At 42.0% G+C, this 15191-nt stretch overlaps 1 protein-coding gene across 2 annotated transcripts in view; it reads left to right on the forward strand.

Annotated features, from left to right (window-relative positions):
- Positions 1–2462, forward strand: part of LOC147122386 (cAMP-dependent protein kinase catalytic subunit beta) — a 171920-nt gene extending 169458 nt beyond the window's left edge. For both annotated transcript variants that reach the window (XM_085983507.1, XM_085983506.1), the window contains exon 10: positions 15–2462. In XM_085983507.1, the coding sequence (XP_085839633.1) occupies positions 15–140 (126 nt within the window). In that variant the 3' untranslated portion in view covers positions 141–2462. The remainder of the gene's footprint in view (positions 1–14) is intronic.
- The last annotated feature ends 12729 nt before the right edge of the window (positions 2463–15191 follow it).

Genomic DNA, 15191 nt, shown 5'->3' on the forward strand with positions numbered 1-15191 from the left:
ATAATTGTTTTCAGGTGGAAGCTCCATTCATACCAAAGTGCAGAGGCCCAGGCGACACCAGCAATTTCGATGATTATGAAGAGGAGGACATCCGTGTCTCTTTAACTGAAAAATGTGCTAAAGAATTTGCTGATTTTTAGAGAGAAAGAGACCGTCAGGGCTTGTACTGGGATCTTTGTACTCTGCTAACAGATGGGGTGGAGCTGAAACCATCTTATTCGTCGAAACAATTACTTAGTTTCCTCATTCCACAAGGCTGAGATCCTTCTTGCCATAATTCATGTGTGCAGTTAGCACAGCCCTCATACACAGGCACATTTACGCAAAGCACTACCTGTGCTACGACAAACTAGACCACTTTCTTATTGTTTCCTTCCTTCCTTCCTTCCTTTATGTTCTACAGCAGTTGCCTTTGTGTCATGTAGTTTGTTTTACCCCTTTAAAAAAAAAAAAATGGCAATTTGCAGAGAGTGAAACATTTTGTTTAAGTGTAAAGATAGAGCAAGTGTTTCAGGATTTTTTTGCACTTGGTGTGACTTAGCCCAAAGTGAAAGCTGAACGTTGCTTCTCGTGTTCGCCAGCCACAATTCCTGTCTGTCGTGTCTGAGAGGTCACAGTCGTAGAAACCTTACCTTGTAGAAATTCAGAATCAGACTCTTAGAACCTAGACAGCATTTTTAGCATTTTTTTTTGGAAGTAGTACTTGTTCTCTGTCTATTATATATAGACTGAACAAAAGCAAATTCTCCTGGACATGACCAAAATGAAGTAGAATTGATTGGATGGTTGGAGCAGGGTATGCAGAGCCTGTGCCTTGAATACTCCTGTACTATCAAATTCAGCTGCCCGTCCCAATTTTTTTATATTCATCTGGGCAGGATCCAGGCCTAACATCACCAGGTGCTGCAGCCTGCTAAACACCATCAGAGTAAAGCTGCCAGCCGGTAATCTTCAGACTAGCTTTGTCTCCCTGTCATTTGTGGCTATGTCGCACCAGCGTGTCAAAGCATAGTCAGTTTGTGGGGTTACTCTCCTGCACAACTCCAACTCCATTGTGTGTTCATTAGCAGATGATGGGCGGGGTGGAGGGGGTCCTGTTACAAGTGGTATACTTCAAAAGGAAAAAAAAATAACAAAGCAGCGTCAGATACTGTCGGGGAATGGCGACGTGAAATAGTTTTAATCATGCCGATTTGACATCGGAAATCCTAAAAGGCGTGGTAAATGGTCTTGCGCACGAACTCCGTCGCTAACTGTATACAACGTAGTGAGCAGGCGCACTATTTGCGCGTGCAGTGGGACTGCAGTCCTCCATTTTTGTTTTAAGATGCTGCAAAAATAAAGAAGGTCACTGCCAGGATTGTGTTTGATTCCGAGGCACAGTGTTGTGACGCTAAAATGATGTTTGGGCAAATGCTAAAAGATTAATCACTCCATAACTAGCTTTACAGACTATTAATTTTTAGTGCTTTGATTCATGCATTGCGAAATACTTAACACAGGTAACAACTGCCATGTTTCCACTATCTTTACAATTTTTTTTAAAGATATAAGTTTGTCTCCCTGGGAACAGAACGTAGAGTTTGCAGTTATTAGGCTCAGCTACTAGGTAGATGCATTGTCATATAATGACATAATCTGTTGCTACGGAAAAGGCTAGTGCTTTCACGTGCTAGCTGAAGCACTTTTCCTCATGTATCTCGGTGTTGTTAAATCATGGGTTATGGATTCAGTGGATCTGTACACGCTAACATTTTTTAACCAACTCATTTTAATCAAATTAGTTTTATTTGTACAATTATGGCACACAGTTTTGATCTCTTTCTCTCGCATATATATATATCTATATATTTATATATTTATGTATGTATATGAAACAAACCTCTCGAACGGTTGAAATTGAAGTGGTTTCTTATGTACAGAAGCAGGCTGAATTCAGATTGGTTCAAATATATACAGGAAAGGAAAGCAATGAGTTTTAATAAATCAACTTGATTTGGCATAGAACCAGTGTATTTGCTTGTGTTAGCACTAAAGAAACATTGACACAATGTCCTCTTAACCTGAAGGGCACTCATGGAAGTAAGGCCTTTGTAGACATTTGCATTACCAGTATGAGCTGTAATATCAAACATTCTGTTTGTCGTCTTGGCTGTCAAAACATTTGCACAACAATGTCCATTATGAGGCTGACACCGACAGCAGTTTTTTCATCCACCCGTATTTACCTGTATGTGCAAGGGAAGTATAAGATACTTTGCTGTAGCAGATTTTATGTAACTAAAGAAATGTAAGGTCACATTAATAAATTTAAAAGTTCCTTTGTATGAAAAAGTTAAAATCTTTTGTATTTCATTTAGATTGAGGACATGCTGTTGTATGCTAGCTGTATGCGATAAATTCTACAGTAACTTTGTTGTCGTTTATGGACTTAAAGGTTTTAATAAACGCTGAAGATCACATTTCTGACTGGCTTATGTTATTAAAGATTTGACAATCTGATACTGTATTTAAAGCGTTACAGCCTTTGTAAGCCTCTGTTCTTCAGAAGAATTCTAAAATCGTATTGCCCAGAATGTTTTTTTTTGTTAATGCTTTCTTTAAAGGGAGCATGGTGCAAGTTTTTGTGTAATGGATCAGTTTTGACCAGTACTGTGTGGATGTACGGTGGACGCCTGTTTACATCAGCTCTAGTTTACTATTTATATTAAAAAATTAAGAGATCACTGTGTGTAGCTCTGTTTATGGATAATCCAAGAAAACTGAGAGTCGGCTTGATAGTATTGTGAAAGGCCCTGCCAGACTCCTACATGGTACTGGTTTTCCTGACACTAGATTTCCTTCAGAGCTTCAACAAATCTCTCTCACAACTTTGTGCACTTTCCATAGATGCTAAAGAGTTCCACATAGTGGATTTTCTTTTCTTGCCAATTTTCCCACCTCCTTTTTCCCCTCCAGAGGTGTTGATTCCTTCCTGGGGTATGATTCCATGTGTGTTGGCTCCCTCTGTAACTTGTCCCGGTGACCATTATTCCTGCGAGACCCTTGATCGTGATTGTGAAGAATGTTCAACTGAACCCTGACGTAGAATTCGATGTAATTCTAAGTCGGGGTTCAGTTGAAGAATCTTCACACTGACTGACTAACTTTTTTCCCCCATTCTCTCTAACTGGAGACACCAGGGCCTATTGTAGTGTTGCCATTCTAGTTGAGATCAACTAATTCAGCACAAACTGGAAATTGAACCGAAGACCTCGCTGGTCTACTCGCTGGATAAATTCTTATTGTAACTTTAGCCCCCTTCAGATTTGGTTTATTTTACAGCTATCTGAAATCGGGGTGGGAAAGGGAGATAGCGTGCATGTTTAAAGTCTAATTTAAGTCCCTCTACCCACAGGCCTCTGCTGGCGCTGCTACGCCGGAATGACCTAGCTACATTTTTTTGCCGTATTTATCCCTCTACTTCAGCGATCCAGCTGGTATTAAGAACTCAGTCTGGGGAAGTGACTGCAAATCCAGTATTACGGCACATCATTTAAATCGCCAAGACAGGGTTGATCTTTGGATACTAGGAAATTAAGTTTCTGATCTGAACATAGCGCTTAAGGTTTCAGCATTCAGAATTTAAGGCAGATGGTGTAAAGGAATTGAGAAACAACTTTTATTCAAAATTATATGCAGTGATTAGATATAGACCAGCTTGTATCATAACTCCAAAGTAGCAAATATGAAAGTTTAAAATTTTTAAAGCCTAATATTTAATTCTCGAGGCTCTTTCGCACCCACAAATTTGGCCCTGGAGTTGCAGGTCAAATAAAACCAAAGAATTTAAGCTTGACGCTAATTTACTTTAGGGAAGAAAACCTGCCGTCCTTATCCAGCCAGGCCTATATGTGACTCCAGTCCCACACCAACGTGGTTGACTCTTAACCGCCCTCTGGCTTAGCACGGCACTCAGTTGCATCAGACCGCTAGAAAAGGCATCTCGACATTAGTTGCCTTGCCAACAATGCCCACATCCTGAGAAAAAATAAAATAAAAACTTCAGTCCTGTTTTGTGATGGTTAATTTTTGTGACGTTTCAGCTATACATGGATTTTTGAATCAATAATTTAATTTGTCCTGCTATTGGTGGTGAAGTTTACTCTTCTTGAAGTTGCTTTCCTTGGTCATTGTCAAAAATGTGTTAAGTTCTGGCACCAAAGTTTTCACTTTTTGTTGATCAGTGCTGTTGTACAATTAGTTCAACACTTTCAGTCCTTAACCTCGGCCCCTTTTTTTTCACATGGCAGCTGTTGATGATTCTGCCATTCCCATTTACACCTCATCTCGACGACTCTTTTGTTTCTTAACTTGCCCCATTACCATCTCCTTTTGCCTCGCACCATCATCCCTTTTGTTTTTTAATCCCTCCTGCCTTCCATCCTATCACAGGCCTTCTCTTTTTGTTCTTTCCTCCCCTCCCCATTTCCCCACCCCTGCACTTGCTTAAAAATCTGTTACACCTCTAACTTTGTCCAGTTCTGACGAAGGGTCATCGACCTGAAACGTTAACTCTGTTTCTCTCTGCCTGACCTGATTATTTCCAGCATTTTCTGTTTTTATTTTGGTACTGTTGCTGTGCTATTTCTGGCAAAATGTAATAATTTAGCTATTTGGATTACAAATCGCATGAGCTTTTCATTTCAATTTTGGAGTCTTTTTCCTTTGTTTTTAGCTCTGCTGCAACTCTGAGTACTTTCTGGTCAGTTTCTAGTATTGTATCACCATCTTGTAAATCTATGAGGAACTAGTGATTAAGTATACATTTTTGCTACATTATCTGCTCTGGAGGTTTGTATGTCCTCTGTACCATAAGCAAACGTGTGGATGTGCTGGGGTAATTTCAAGGGTTTAATACTGCATTGCTGTTGTATAGTGTTATCTTAGAATAAGGCAGAGTGCAATGACCTTTTTTAAATGAAAGGGTAACTGTTATTTGTTTTGGGTTGTAGCAAATACTCATGGAGACCGGTAATGGACACATCCGGCAATACAGGTAATTACTTTGCCTTCAGCTATAAAACAGTGCTTCACGACCTTTTATGCATCACAACTAAAAGTGAGCCTGAGTAGGTTAATGTCAGAACCTGGCTTTAATGTTGTACATCTAACATTTAATAGATTAATAACCCAAACCATGTACAACAGGAACAAGTGCTGCATGGGGAGCTTAGAGGGGTCCCATGGCAGCAATTTGATCACCTTGTGGAGCGATCTTGCTTAGCTGCAAATGACCTATGACTTGAGGTCAATTGCACTTTTTTTTCCTCCCTAGTGTCCTGATTAATGAAGATTCATACAAATAGGAAATCCCAAGTCATGACACTGATTGCTGCCTGTGCAAGCTTGGGGATATTTATGATCAGTGATGTGCTTTCCTTTCCTTTTGGAGAAATGTCAGAGGACAGCCCATTGTCTTATGGCAGTGGTAAATGTAACACTATTCTACGACTGTAATCCTTAATTCAGTTGTGTCTGACGGAAAATATGTGGTGATTTGTTGCAACAACGTGGATAAGTGGTTACCAAGCATTTTATCGATGGTCAACAATCTCTGGCTGGTGTTGAGAATGCATAACCTGTTACATAGGAACAAGAATAGGTCATTCAGCCCCTCGAACCTGTTCCACCATTCAATTAAATCATGGCTGATCTGTACCTCAACTTCATTCAAGTTTGCTGGTTTTGCCCAAGTTAACTTTTTTGGAAGCGTGCTCCATTCTGTATGCTAAAACGCTTGTGGCTGTCTGTTGAAGCTGTCTTTAAATTGTTCAGATATGAAAATACATCAGCAAAATAAGCTACATCAGTTGGCTATTTATTGGCAGAAGTGACCATTTCTCTTTTAGGATTGAAAGTAATTTATTCAGAAGAAATGCACCAGTTTTTATTTTCCCTTTTTGAAAGCCACGGATAACTTCATGAAAAGGCCTTTGGAAATAAGATCCGTCCACTTTCAAAGCCAAAAGACTTGAGACTAGTGGAGATTTTTCAAAGTACAGTCCCCGCTGCTTATAGAAGGCGTGTTGGCGTTAACGCGATTTCCCTGCTAAACGCGTTGGGCGATTAAAAAGGTAAGTAACCAAAAAAAATTTTAAACGGGAAATTCATTTAGCAACTGTCTCCCCTAATTGTTAGCAGTTGCATCAAAAATGTCATTGTTAAATTAGTCGCACTTTAACGAGGTGCAAATAACTGATTAAAATTGCTTGAAGACCCAACTTTGGTTGAAATCAGTTCAGTAAAGACAATATAGGAAATAACAGAAAATGCAGAAAACACCCAGTAGGTCAGGCAGCATCGTGGAGAGAGGAACAGAGTTAATGTTTCAGGTCGATGCCCCTTCATCAGAACCGGAAAAAGTTGGAGAAGTAATGGATTTTAAAGCAAGTGTGGGGCAGGGAAAGGGAGGAGGGGAGGAAAGATCAAAGGGAAGGTCTGTGATGGGATGGAAGGCAGGAGAGATTAAAAGACGAAAGGGATGATGGTGCAAGGCAAAAGGAGATGGTAATGGGACAAGTTAAGAAACAAAAGATGACTCTAGATGAGGTGTGAATGGCGATGGCAGAATGATCGACAGCTGCCATGTGAGAAAAAAAACAGAGGCCGAGGTTGTCGTCTAAAATTGTTGAACTTGATGTATACACAATATAGGGATTAACGAGGAGTGAACCGCTCATTGAAACTGTTTGACGACCCAGCTGGTTGAACCATTGCTAAGTACAGAGTAAGTACTTACTGAACTGCCCAAAATAGTCAGCACGCTTAATACATTATAATCAAATCAAATCAACTTTTATTGTCATTGTTAGTGCACAAGTGCTGTACAACAAAATGTAGGCTTGCGGCTCCCGAGAGTGTACAATTTGGATTAGGACACTTAAACATTTCAACATACATTTATACATTTGGCTTGCAGTATATTAGCATAAATATGACCATAAAGTGCATTGGCAGATGTGCAGGCTTTAGTGTTTATTTGTGGAGTTCAGTAGGATGACAGCCCTGGGAAAGAAGCTGTTCCTAAATCTGGTCGTACGGGTGCGAATGCATCTGTAGCGTCTTCCAGATGGTAGGAGGGCGAACAGACTGTGGCTGGGGTGGGTAGGGTCTTTGATGATGGACCGTGCCCGCCGTAGGCAGCGTTTCTGATATATATGCTCTATGGTCGGTAGCCGGGTGCCGGTAATGCGTTGGGCAGTTTTGACTACCCGCTGTAGGGCTTTCCGGTCATGGGAGCTACAGTTGCCATACCATACCGTGATACAGTTTGTCAGGATGCTCTCTATAGTGCAGCGGTAGAAGTTAGAGAGGATATGGGGTGACAGATTACATCCCTTCAGCCTCCTCAAGAAATATAGGCGCTGCTGGGCTGCCTTCACCAGAGAGGAGGTGTTGAGGGACCAGGAGAGGTCTTCCGTGATGTGGACTCCGAGGAACTTAAAGCTGGCCACCCTTTCCACCTCCGCCCCATTGATGTGGATGAGGGTGTGACTTCCGCCTTTGGACTTCCTGAAGTCCACGATTATTTCCTTTGTTTTCTTGGTGTTAAGGGCCAGGTTGTTGTCGGCGCACCACTTCACGAGATGCTGGACCTCCTCCCTGTAGGCTGACTCATCATTGTTGGTGATCTGGCCTACTACCGTGGTGTCATCTGCAAACTTGATGATGGTGTTGGAACCATTAACAGCCACACAGTCGTGGGTGAAGAGGGAGTAGAGGAGGGGGCTCAGCACACATCCTTGTGGGGCCCCCGTGTTCAGGGTCAGGGGGTGGGGGGAGGTGTGGTTACCTAATTTGACAGACTGGGGTCTGTTTGTTAGGAAGTCCAGGGTCCAGTTGCAGAGGGAAGTGTTCAGGCCAAGAGTTTGGTGGCCAGCTTGTTGGGGACGATAGTGTTGAATGCTGAGCTGTAGTCTATAAACAACATTCTGATGTAGGTCTCCTTACCATCTAGGTGATTCAGTGCCGAGTGTAGAGCAGTTGTGATTGCATCCTCCGTTGATCTGTTTGCACGATAGGCAAACTGGTGTTGGTCAAGGGAGGCAGGAACACTGGCTTTGATGTGGGCTAAGACCAGTCTCTCGAAACACTTCATTACGATGGGTGAGAGTGCGACAGGTCGATAGTCGTTCAGACACGTCACAGCCGCTTGTTTAGGCACAGGAATGATGGTGGCGGTCTTGAAGCATGTAGGGACCACTGCCTGGGCCAATGACAGATTGAAGATGGCGGTGAAGACATCAGCCAGCTGATCAGCACATTCCTTGAGTACCCGTCCAGGGATGCTATCCGGTCCAGCAGCCTTTCGTGTGTTCACTCTGCATAGAGCGCCCCTTACGTCGGAGGTCGACAGAGTGAGCACCTGGTCTTCCGGGGGTGGCAAGGCTTTGGTAGCCGGCTCCTTGTTGTCCCTGTCGAAGCAAGCGTAGAAGTTGTTAAGCTCCTCCGGAAGGGAGGCGTCGCTTCCTACAAAGTGGCACCTTTGTAATTGTTGGCACCATTTGCCCGATCTAGGTGGCTGCCTATGCTAAGCGTGGACGGTGTAGGTGGTAAGGACTGTACCCTCCCATTTTATACAGGAAAGGAGTTTTCAAAATCTAATATTTAACCTGCTGGGAGGCACACAAGGTGCTATCAAGAATGCCTGAACACACTTTTTTCATTTGATATCCAACTCCTGGTTCAAAAGTTTGTACGACAAAGATCTTCCCTTCTAATCATGCAAAATGGAGGTAAATGTATCTTAATGTTCCTAACAACAACAACTTGCATTTATATCGCATCTTTAACGTTGTAAAACATCCCAAGGCGTTTCACAGGAGAGTTGTCAGACAAAATTTGACACCGAGCCACATGAGATGACCAAAAGCTTGGTTAAACTAGCAGCTTTAAGGAGCATCTATGTTACATAATTTTAGTCACCATAATCTGAAAATAGTACATTTACAGGCTGTTTAAAAAATAAAGATGTGCATTTATATAGCGCCTTTTACGATCACTGGACGTCCCAAAACACTTTACAGCCAATGAAGTACTTTTGGAGTGTAGTCACTGTTGTAATGTGGGAAACGTGGTAGCCAATTTACACATAGCAAGCTCCCACAACCAGCAATGTGATGATGACCAGATAATCTGTTTTTATGATGTTGATTGAGGGATCAATATTAGCAAGGACACCGGGGATAACTCCCCTGCTCCACTTCAAATAGTGCCTTGGGATCTTTTATGTCCACCTGAGCGAGCAGACGGGGGCCTCGGTTTAACCTCTCATCCGAAAGACGGCACCTCTGACAGTGCAGCACTCCCTCAGCACTGCACTGGAGTGTCAGCCTAGATTGATGTGCTCAAGTCCCTGATGTGGGACTTGAACCCACGACCTTCTGACTTGGCCACAGCTGACACTTGTTTATATAAGGAGCTGCTGTTGAGGCTTTGAATGTTTTATGATTGTAAAGGAGATTAAGTTGGGCAAATAGCTTGCAACCCACCATACTTTAACACTCTCAAACATGTTAGTTAAAACGGAGTATCGTAAGTTTTGTTTAGTCATTCTTACTGGATCTTCCCAAGCACCAGGCTTGGCTAATCTACTTTGGTGTTGGCTGCACAAGACCTGAGTGTTGGGAGCCGGTGGCACTAGCGTAATATAAACACGGCTTCAGAGCAGGTTTAAAACTATGAATGGTTCTCCCCCACACCGCCTTTCGAAAACTCACTGAACCATTTTGGGTTGAAACCTCACTGTCTGATATTACTAAATTTGTTCATATGAGATTCCTTTATCTGCTAGTTCGACAAAGGCATTAACATAGAAGATAGGAGCAGGAGTAGGCCATTCGGCCCCTTGAGCCTGCTCCACCATTTAATGAGATCATGGCTGATCATCCAAATTCAGTACACTGTCCCTGCTTTCTCCCCATATCCCTTGATCCCTTTAGCCTTAAGAAATATATCTAACTCCTTCTTGAATATATTTAATGAACTGGCCTCTACTGCCTTCTGTGGTAGAGATTTCCACAGGTTCACCACTCTCTGGGTGAAGAAATTCCTCCTCATCTCTGTCCTAAATGGCTTACCCCTTATCCTTAGACTGTGACCCCTGGTTCTGGACTCCCCGACCATCGAGAACATCCTTCCTGCATCTAGTCTGTCCAGTCCTGTCAGAATTTTATAAGTTTCAATGAGATAACTGGTTAGCACCTCCATTAACATAACACACAGGAACTTCATATGACTGCATTTGTGCCAATTATCGCGCAACCTGATTTCACCAACTTGCATTTTTTCCCCAAATTTTTGAATTGCATGTCAATGGGTAGGGTGGAAAATGAGCAAAAGTACAGGGAAAAGCTTGCTCTGTATAGAGTGCAATAGTAAGCTTAAGTACAAGTTCAGTAACTATTAAATCTGGTGTCTTGCCAGTCGGTAGTAATGTCGAAACATTCATTTGCAGTAAGCTAAGACAGGTATTGTAATGAAAGTTTTGAGGATTAAAGACCCTTTTATATTGGTGTCAGTGGGATGTTTGCACTGCCAGTTTGCAAAGCGCAGGCCTTTCACAGCCAGCTGCAATGTACAATCAGCAAGACTTTCCACAGTGACAGCCCCACTGAAAGCTTCCAGGCTGCTAGTCTTAGCGAATGCTGGCAATTTTGCCTTCAGCTTTCAGGAGGCTGGGCAAAAACCCATGCTTGAGAACCGGCAGCACAACTGCCCCACTATGCCAATATAAAAAGGGCCTTAGCCCATGTTAGTAGGCTTGGCTGTAAGACCAAAATAGGATTTCATGTAATTTACAACATGGGGGAGGTCTCGTCCTTTCTAGTTGGTGAGCACCATAAAAGTAGAAAGACTCACTGGAATCATTTACACATTCCATAAGTCTACAGCCCAGAATGAGGCCATTTGGCTGACCATGTCTATGTCAGCTCTTTACTGGAGAAAAGGTGTCATTTCCCATGAATTTCAACTACTTTTACATATCTGAAAACTCTGTGCAATGAAAGAAACTTTGAAAATTGAGAGCTAATTTCACGTCAAACTTTTTTCAACTTTTTCCAAACAAAATTGAAACCTCCAGTAAAGTCAGCAAATGTTGCAGCAGAAATTGTGTGAAATGCTTTCAAAATGTTTGAGTGTTGGAGGAGAAAACACCAATTCTCAATTCCACTACAATGATCCCCTCTTTCCCCCCCCCCTCCCCTGGGATATACTCAAGGAAATTAAGGGCTGTGAACTGTAATTTTTGCCTGATCGTAATTAACCCGTGTGAATACTTCAATGCTGCGTGAAATGGCAGGAGGTTTTATTGGCATCTGTTGTCCAGTGTTTTACTACGTTACAATTATTGCAATACAAAGTGCTCTTCTAAGCCGGTATAAATGTCGTATGTATCGAATTCTGAAATTGATTTCATTTCAAGGATGTGTAGGTTTATCAGCTTATTGATGTTGGCATAAAAAATAAGCTTATGAGGAGGGAAGATTCCGCATGCTGTTCCACAAAGCATGCACGTTAATTTTGGACTCCGAGGAGCTTTGGTACTCGGCAGCCAATAACCATCCTGCATTTGGAACAGGTGATTTGTTTTTGGATCAAAGCTGAATTAGATATTGTCAGTAGTACTCTTTCTGTCTGGTTGTGATGACATTTATTTTTTGGGAGCTTGGTGAGTATTTCCTTTCTCCCCCCCACCCCCCCCCCCCCCCCCCACCCCCAAAATGGGCATGAGTGCTTAAAAATAGACTTCCAAACATATACACTGTCAGCTTTTAACTTATTTTCTTAAATTTTGACCTTAAGTCACAAAAACGGCCCTGGACAATGATCTCCATCACTGCCAATAACTGCTCACTCATTTCATTGCTGTTTGTGGGATTTTTGCTTCATGCGAAATGGCTGCCCCATTTCCCTACCTAACGGTCACTACACTTCAAAATAATTGTGTGCGGGAGTGCTATGAGATGTTTTGAGACATAAGGCGCTATGAAAAAGCAAGCCTTTTTTCCATTTTAACTGAGTCTAGTTTAATCATTGAAATTGGCCTCCTTCCTTGATCATGCTCAGGCAATGTGCTTTTTTTTTAAATGGTTATTTCTAATCGAGGAAACCATATAATTGCCAACCCCTTCCCCATTTCTAACACTTCAGATATTAAAAATAGTGCAATGAAAATGGGTTTTTTTTAGGATTGGGGCCACGGGGGAGTGAAAACTGGCTGGTTGTAAGAGTTGATTGCAGGGTTTTTTAATCAATAAAACTTGGTTAAAACCAATATCTGCAAGCTCTACTGCAAAATTCCTGCCTGTGAAAGAAACTGCATGCATGATATTCGGAATTCCCCAAAGCTATAGTCACTGGCTAGATTTCAATTAATAGTTTATTCACCGAGTGAAATTCTAATGTTTTGAGGGGTTAATTAAATGCCTGAGAAACTACCTTTACACATGAACACCCGCTCGTGCCTCAAGTAATCATGGCGATCTGATTTATGCCTTGCAGTAATGTCGCTGTAACTGAACTGATTTCTGCTGTTACTGGGATTTCAGTGAAATGTGATATTGTCTTTGTGTCCACTTGAGCTGCGATAAATGGCCAGCAGTACAATTATATTAGCTAGAAAGATGGAAGCGCCCCAATAAATAAATCTTAGAGCAACGCTGTATCTTGGAGATTGGCTTATGCTCACTTTGACATGCTATTTTTGTTGATTGATTCTTCCATCTCCATTATCCCAACAAAATTCTGGTCTTTGTAACTGCACTTCAGGAGCAACACCTCCGTAAAATAACATAGCCATTGAATTTGGTGAGTGTTTTCCCCCCCCTTTCCATGTTACATTGTTAGGAAGCTTTTTATATAATCCTTGGCACCATGAACACTTGGACTATGGCACTGTTGTTTTAGGGTTGGGATGGGAGGGCATAGCTATTTTAAGAGCAATACCTGCATACAAGCAAGCCATGTACTGATTAAAATTTTGAGATCTGCTTGGTTCAGCCCAGGATTCCACCTACTAGAGCTGAGCTGTGATTTGGTTGAGGGTGGTGGAGTGAGCGCTACCATTAGCCCTCAAAGGTTACAAATGTTTTCTCCCCAGTGTAACGAGTGCAGGGACACTTGTTCATTTCTGATTTTGAGCTTCTCCCTAGCTGGGCTCCGTATTGATCAGTTTATTGTATACTCTAGACCTTTGAGGAAATTACCAAAATACAGACGCATCAAAACTCTTCCTTTTTTTAAAAAAAACTTTCCATTATTTACTGCCTCTCCTGGTGTATTTTGTGTAATTGTTGGCTGTATAATTTCTATTGGAAAATAAATATTTCTAATTTGAAGGAAATATGCAGGAAATGAGAAATATTGTGAATTGCCTGTTTGCATTTTAATTGTCTTTTAAAGCATGTTTTTAATCTTTGGCAATGTATTTTTTAATATAAAGCAAAACAACTTTTTCTTTTTATATTTTCTTCCTGCTGTCTGACATCCGCACTACTATATTTGAATTAGATTTTGATTGAAGAAACTCGATGGTCTGGATTTTGCTCTGAGCGGCAAACAAACTGGGCCAGCTGTTCAATACACTCGCCCTTGCCCATAGACTTTCTGTGGGCTTTTGCGCGGCAAGTTGTTGGCAGCCAACCATCCAAAAAGTGCAGCGTCCTCTACAGGGCAGCTGGGACCAGTGTGAATAGGGCAAGCAACTGTGCATAAGAACATAAGAAGCAGGAGTAGGCCATATGGCCCCTCGGGCCTGCTCCGCCATTCAATAGGATCATGGCTGATCCGATTCTAGACTCACGTCCACTTCCCTGCCCTCTCCCCATAACCCCCAATTCCCTTATCTGCTAGGAAACTGTCTATCTCCATTTTAAATTTATTTAATGTTGCAGCTTCCACAGCTCTCTGGGGTAGCAAATTCCATAGATTTACTACCCTCTGAGTGAAGAAGTTTCTCCTCATCTCAGTTTTGAAAGGGCAGCCCCTTATTCTTAGATTATGCCCCCTAGTTCTAGTCTCACCCATCAGTGGAAACATCCTCACCGCATCCACCCGATCAAGCCCCCTCACAATCTTATATGTTTCGATAAGATCGCGCCTCATTCTTCTGAACTCCAATGAGTAGAGTCCCAACCTACTCGACCTTTCCTCATACATCAACCCCCTCATCTCCGGAATCAACCGAGTGAACCTTCTCTGAACCGCCTCGAGAGCAAGTATATCTTTTCTTAAATATGGAAACCAATCAGATTGAAGAATCCTTAATGAGCAGCGCAGAGTCTGAACCAGGAAGTATAATTTGGAATAGTGAATTCAACGTCACATCAGGCACAGCAAGCGAAATGGAGAGAAAGAAAGGTTGGATTAAGACATTTAAGAGACAAAGAAAAAGTTTTTTAAAAATTAATTGATTTTTAAATCAACAATAATTAAAAGCTTGAAGGAATGAGACTCCACGCTTGTAAAAAGTTAATTTTCAGTAATTAAGACTTGCCTCAACATTAAAAGGGTACTTAGACTGGAATGAACAAGCCCTAACTTTTGGATTGGAATGAACAAGTCCTAACTTTTTCTGGCAAATTTAGTCCATATCTATGAGGTTAAGTACAGCAACTTCATGCCATTCAATAAATTTGAATGGTGAGTCAGACAGCGAGACTAGTAGTATTAAGGGATATGGGGCAAAGGTGGGTATATGGAGTTAGGTCGCAGATCAGCCATGATCTCATTGAATGGGGGAACAGGCTGGAGGGGCTGAATGGCCTCCTCCTGCTCCTGTGTTCCTATTTTGGAGGAGCTGGGCATCTCGGACAACAACTTCCGGATTTCCACTTTTAACTGCGCATGTGCAGTCGCCAGAAGTCGCTGTCTGATTTGCTCATCAATAACAGTGAGCGCTGTTAGCCTCCCTGTTATTTCTACAGAAAAATCCAGCCCACTGCAAATTTAGAGCATTGCATGAGTATAGTAGTTGGTTGTTTTACATCGGGAAGGTGCCCCCTACTTTTCTGGTACAAGTCCACTCCCTCAAGGGCTCAATTGGCTAAGGCAGTTAGTAACTGGAGCATGCATACTGGCAAGGTCATGGGTGCGATTCCCAGTCTGTGCTCAGTTAACTGATGTCAGCTGAACTGGTGGTAGTACAT

Source organism: Somniosus microcephalus, chromosome 3, assembly GCF_052327205.1.
Source record: "Somniosus microcephalus isolate GS21.2 chromosome 3, FLI_Smic_1.0, whole genome shotgun sequence".
NCBI lineage: Eukaryota > Metazoa > Chordata > Chondrichthyes > Squaliformes > Somniosidae > Somniosus > Somniosus microcephalus.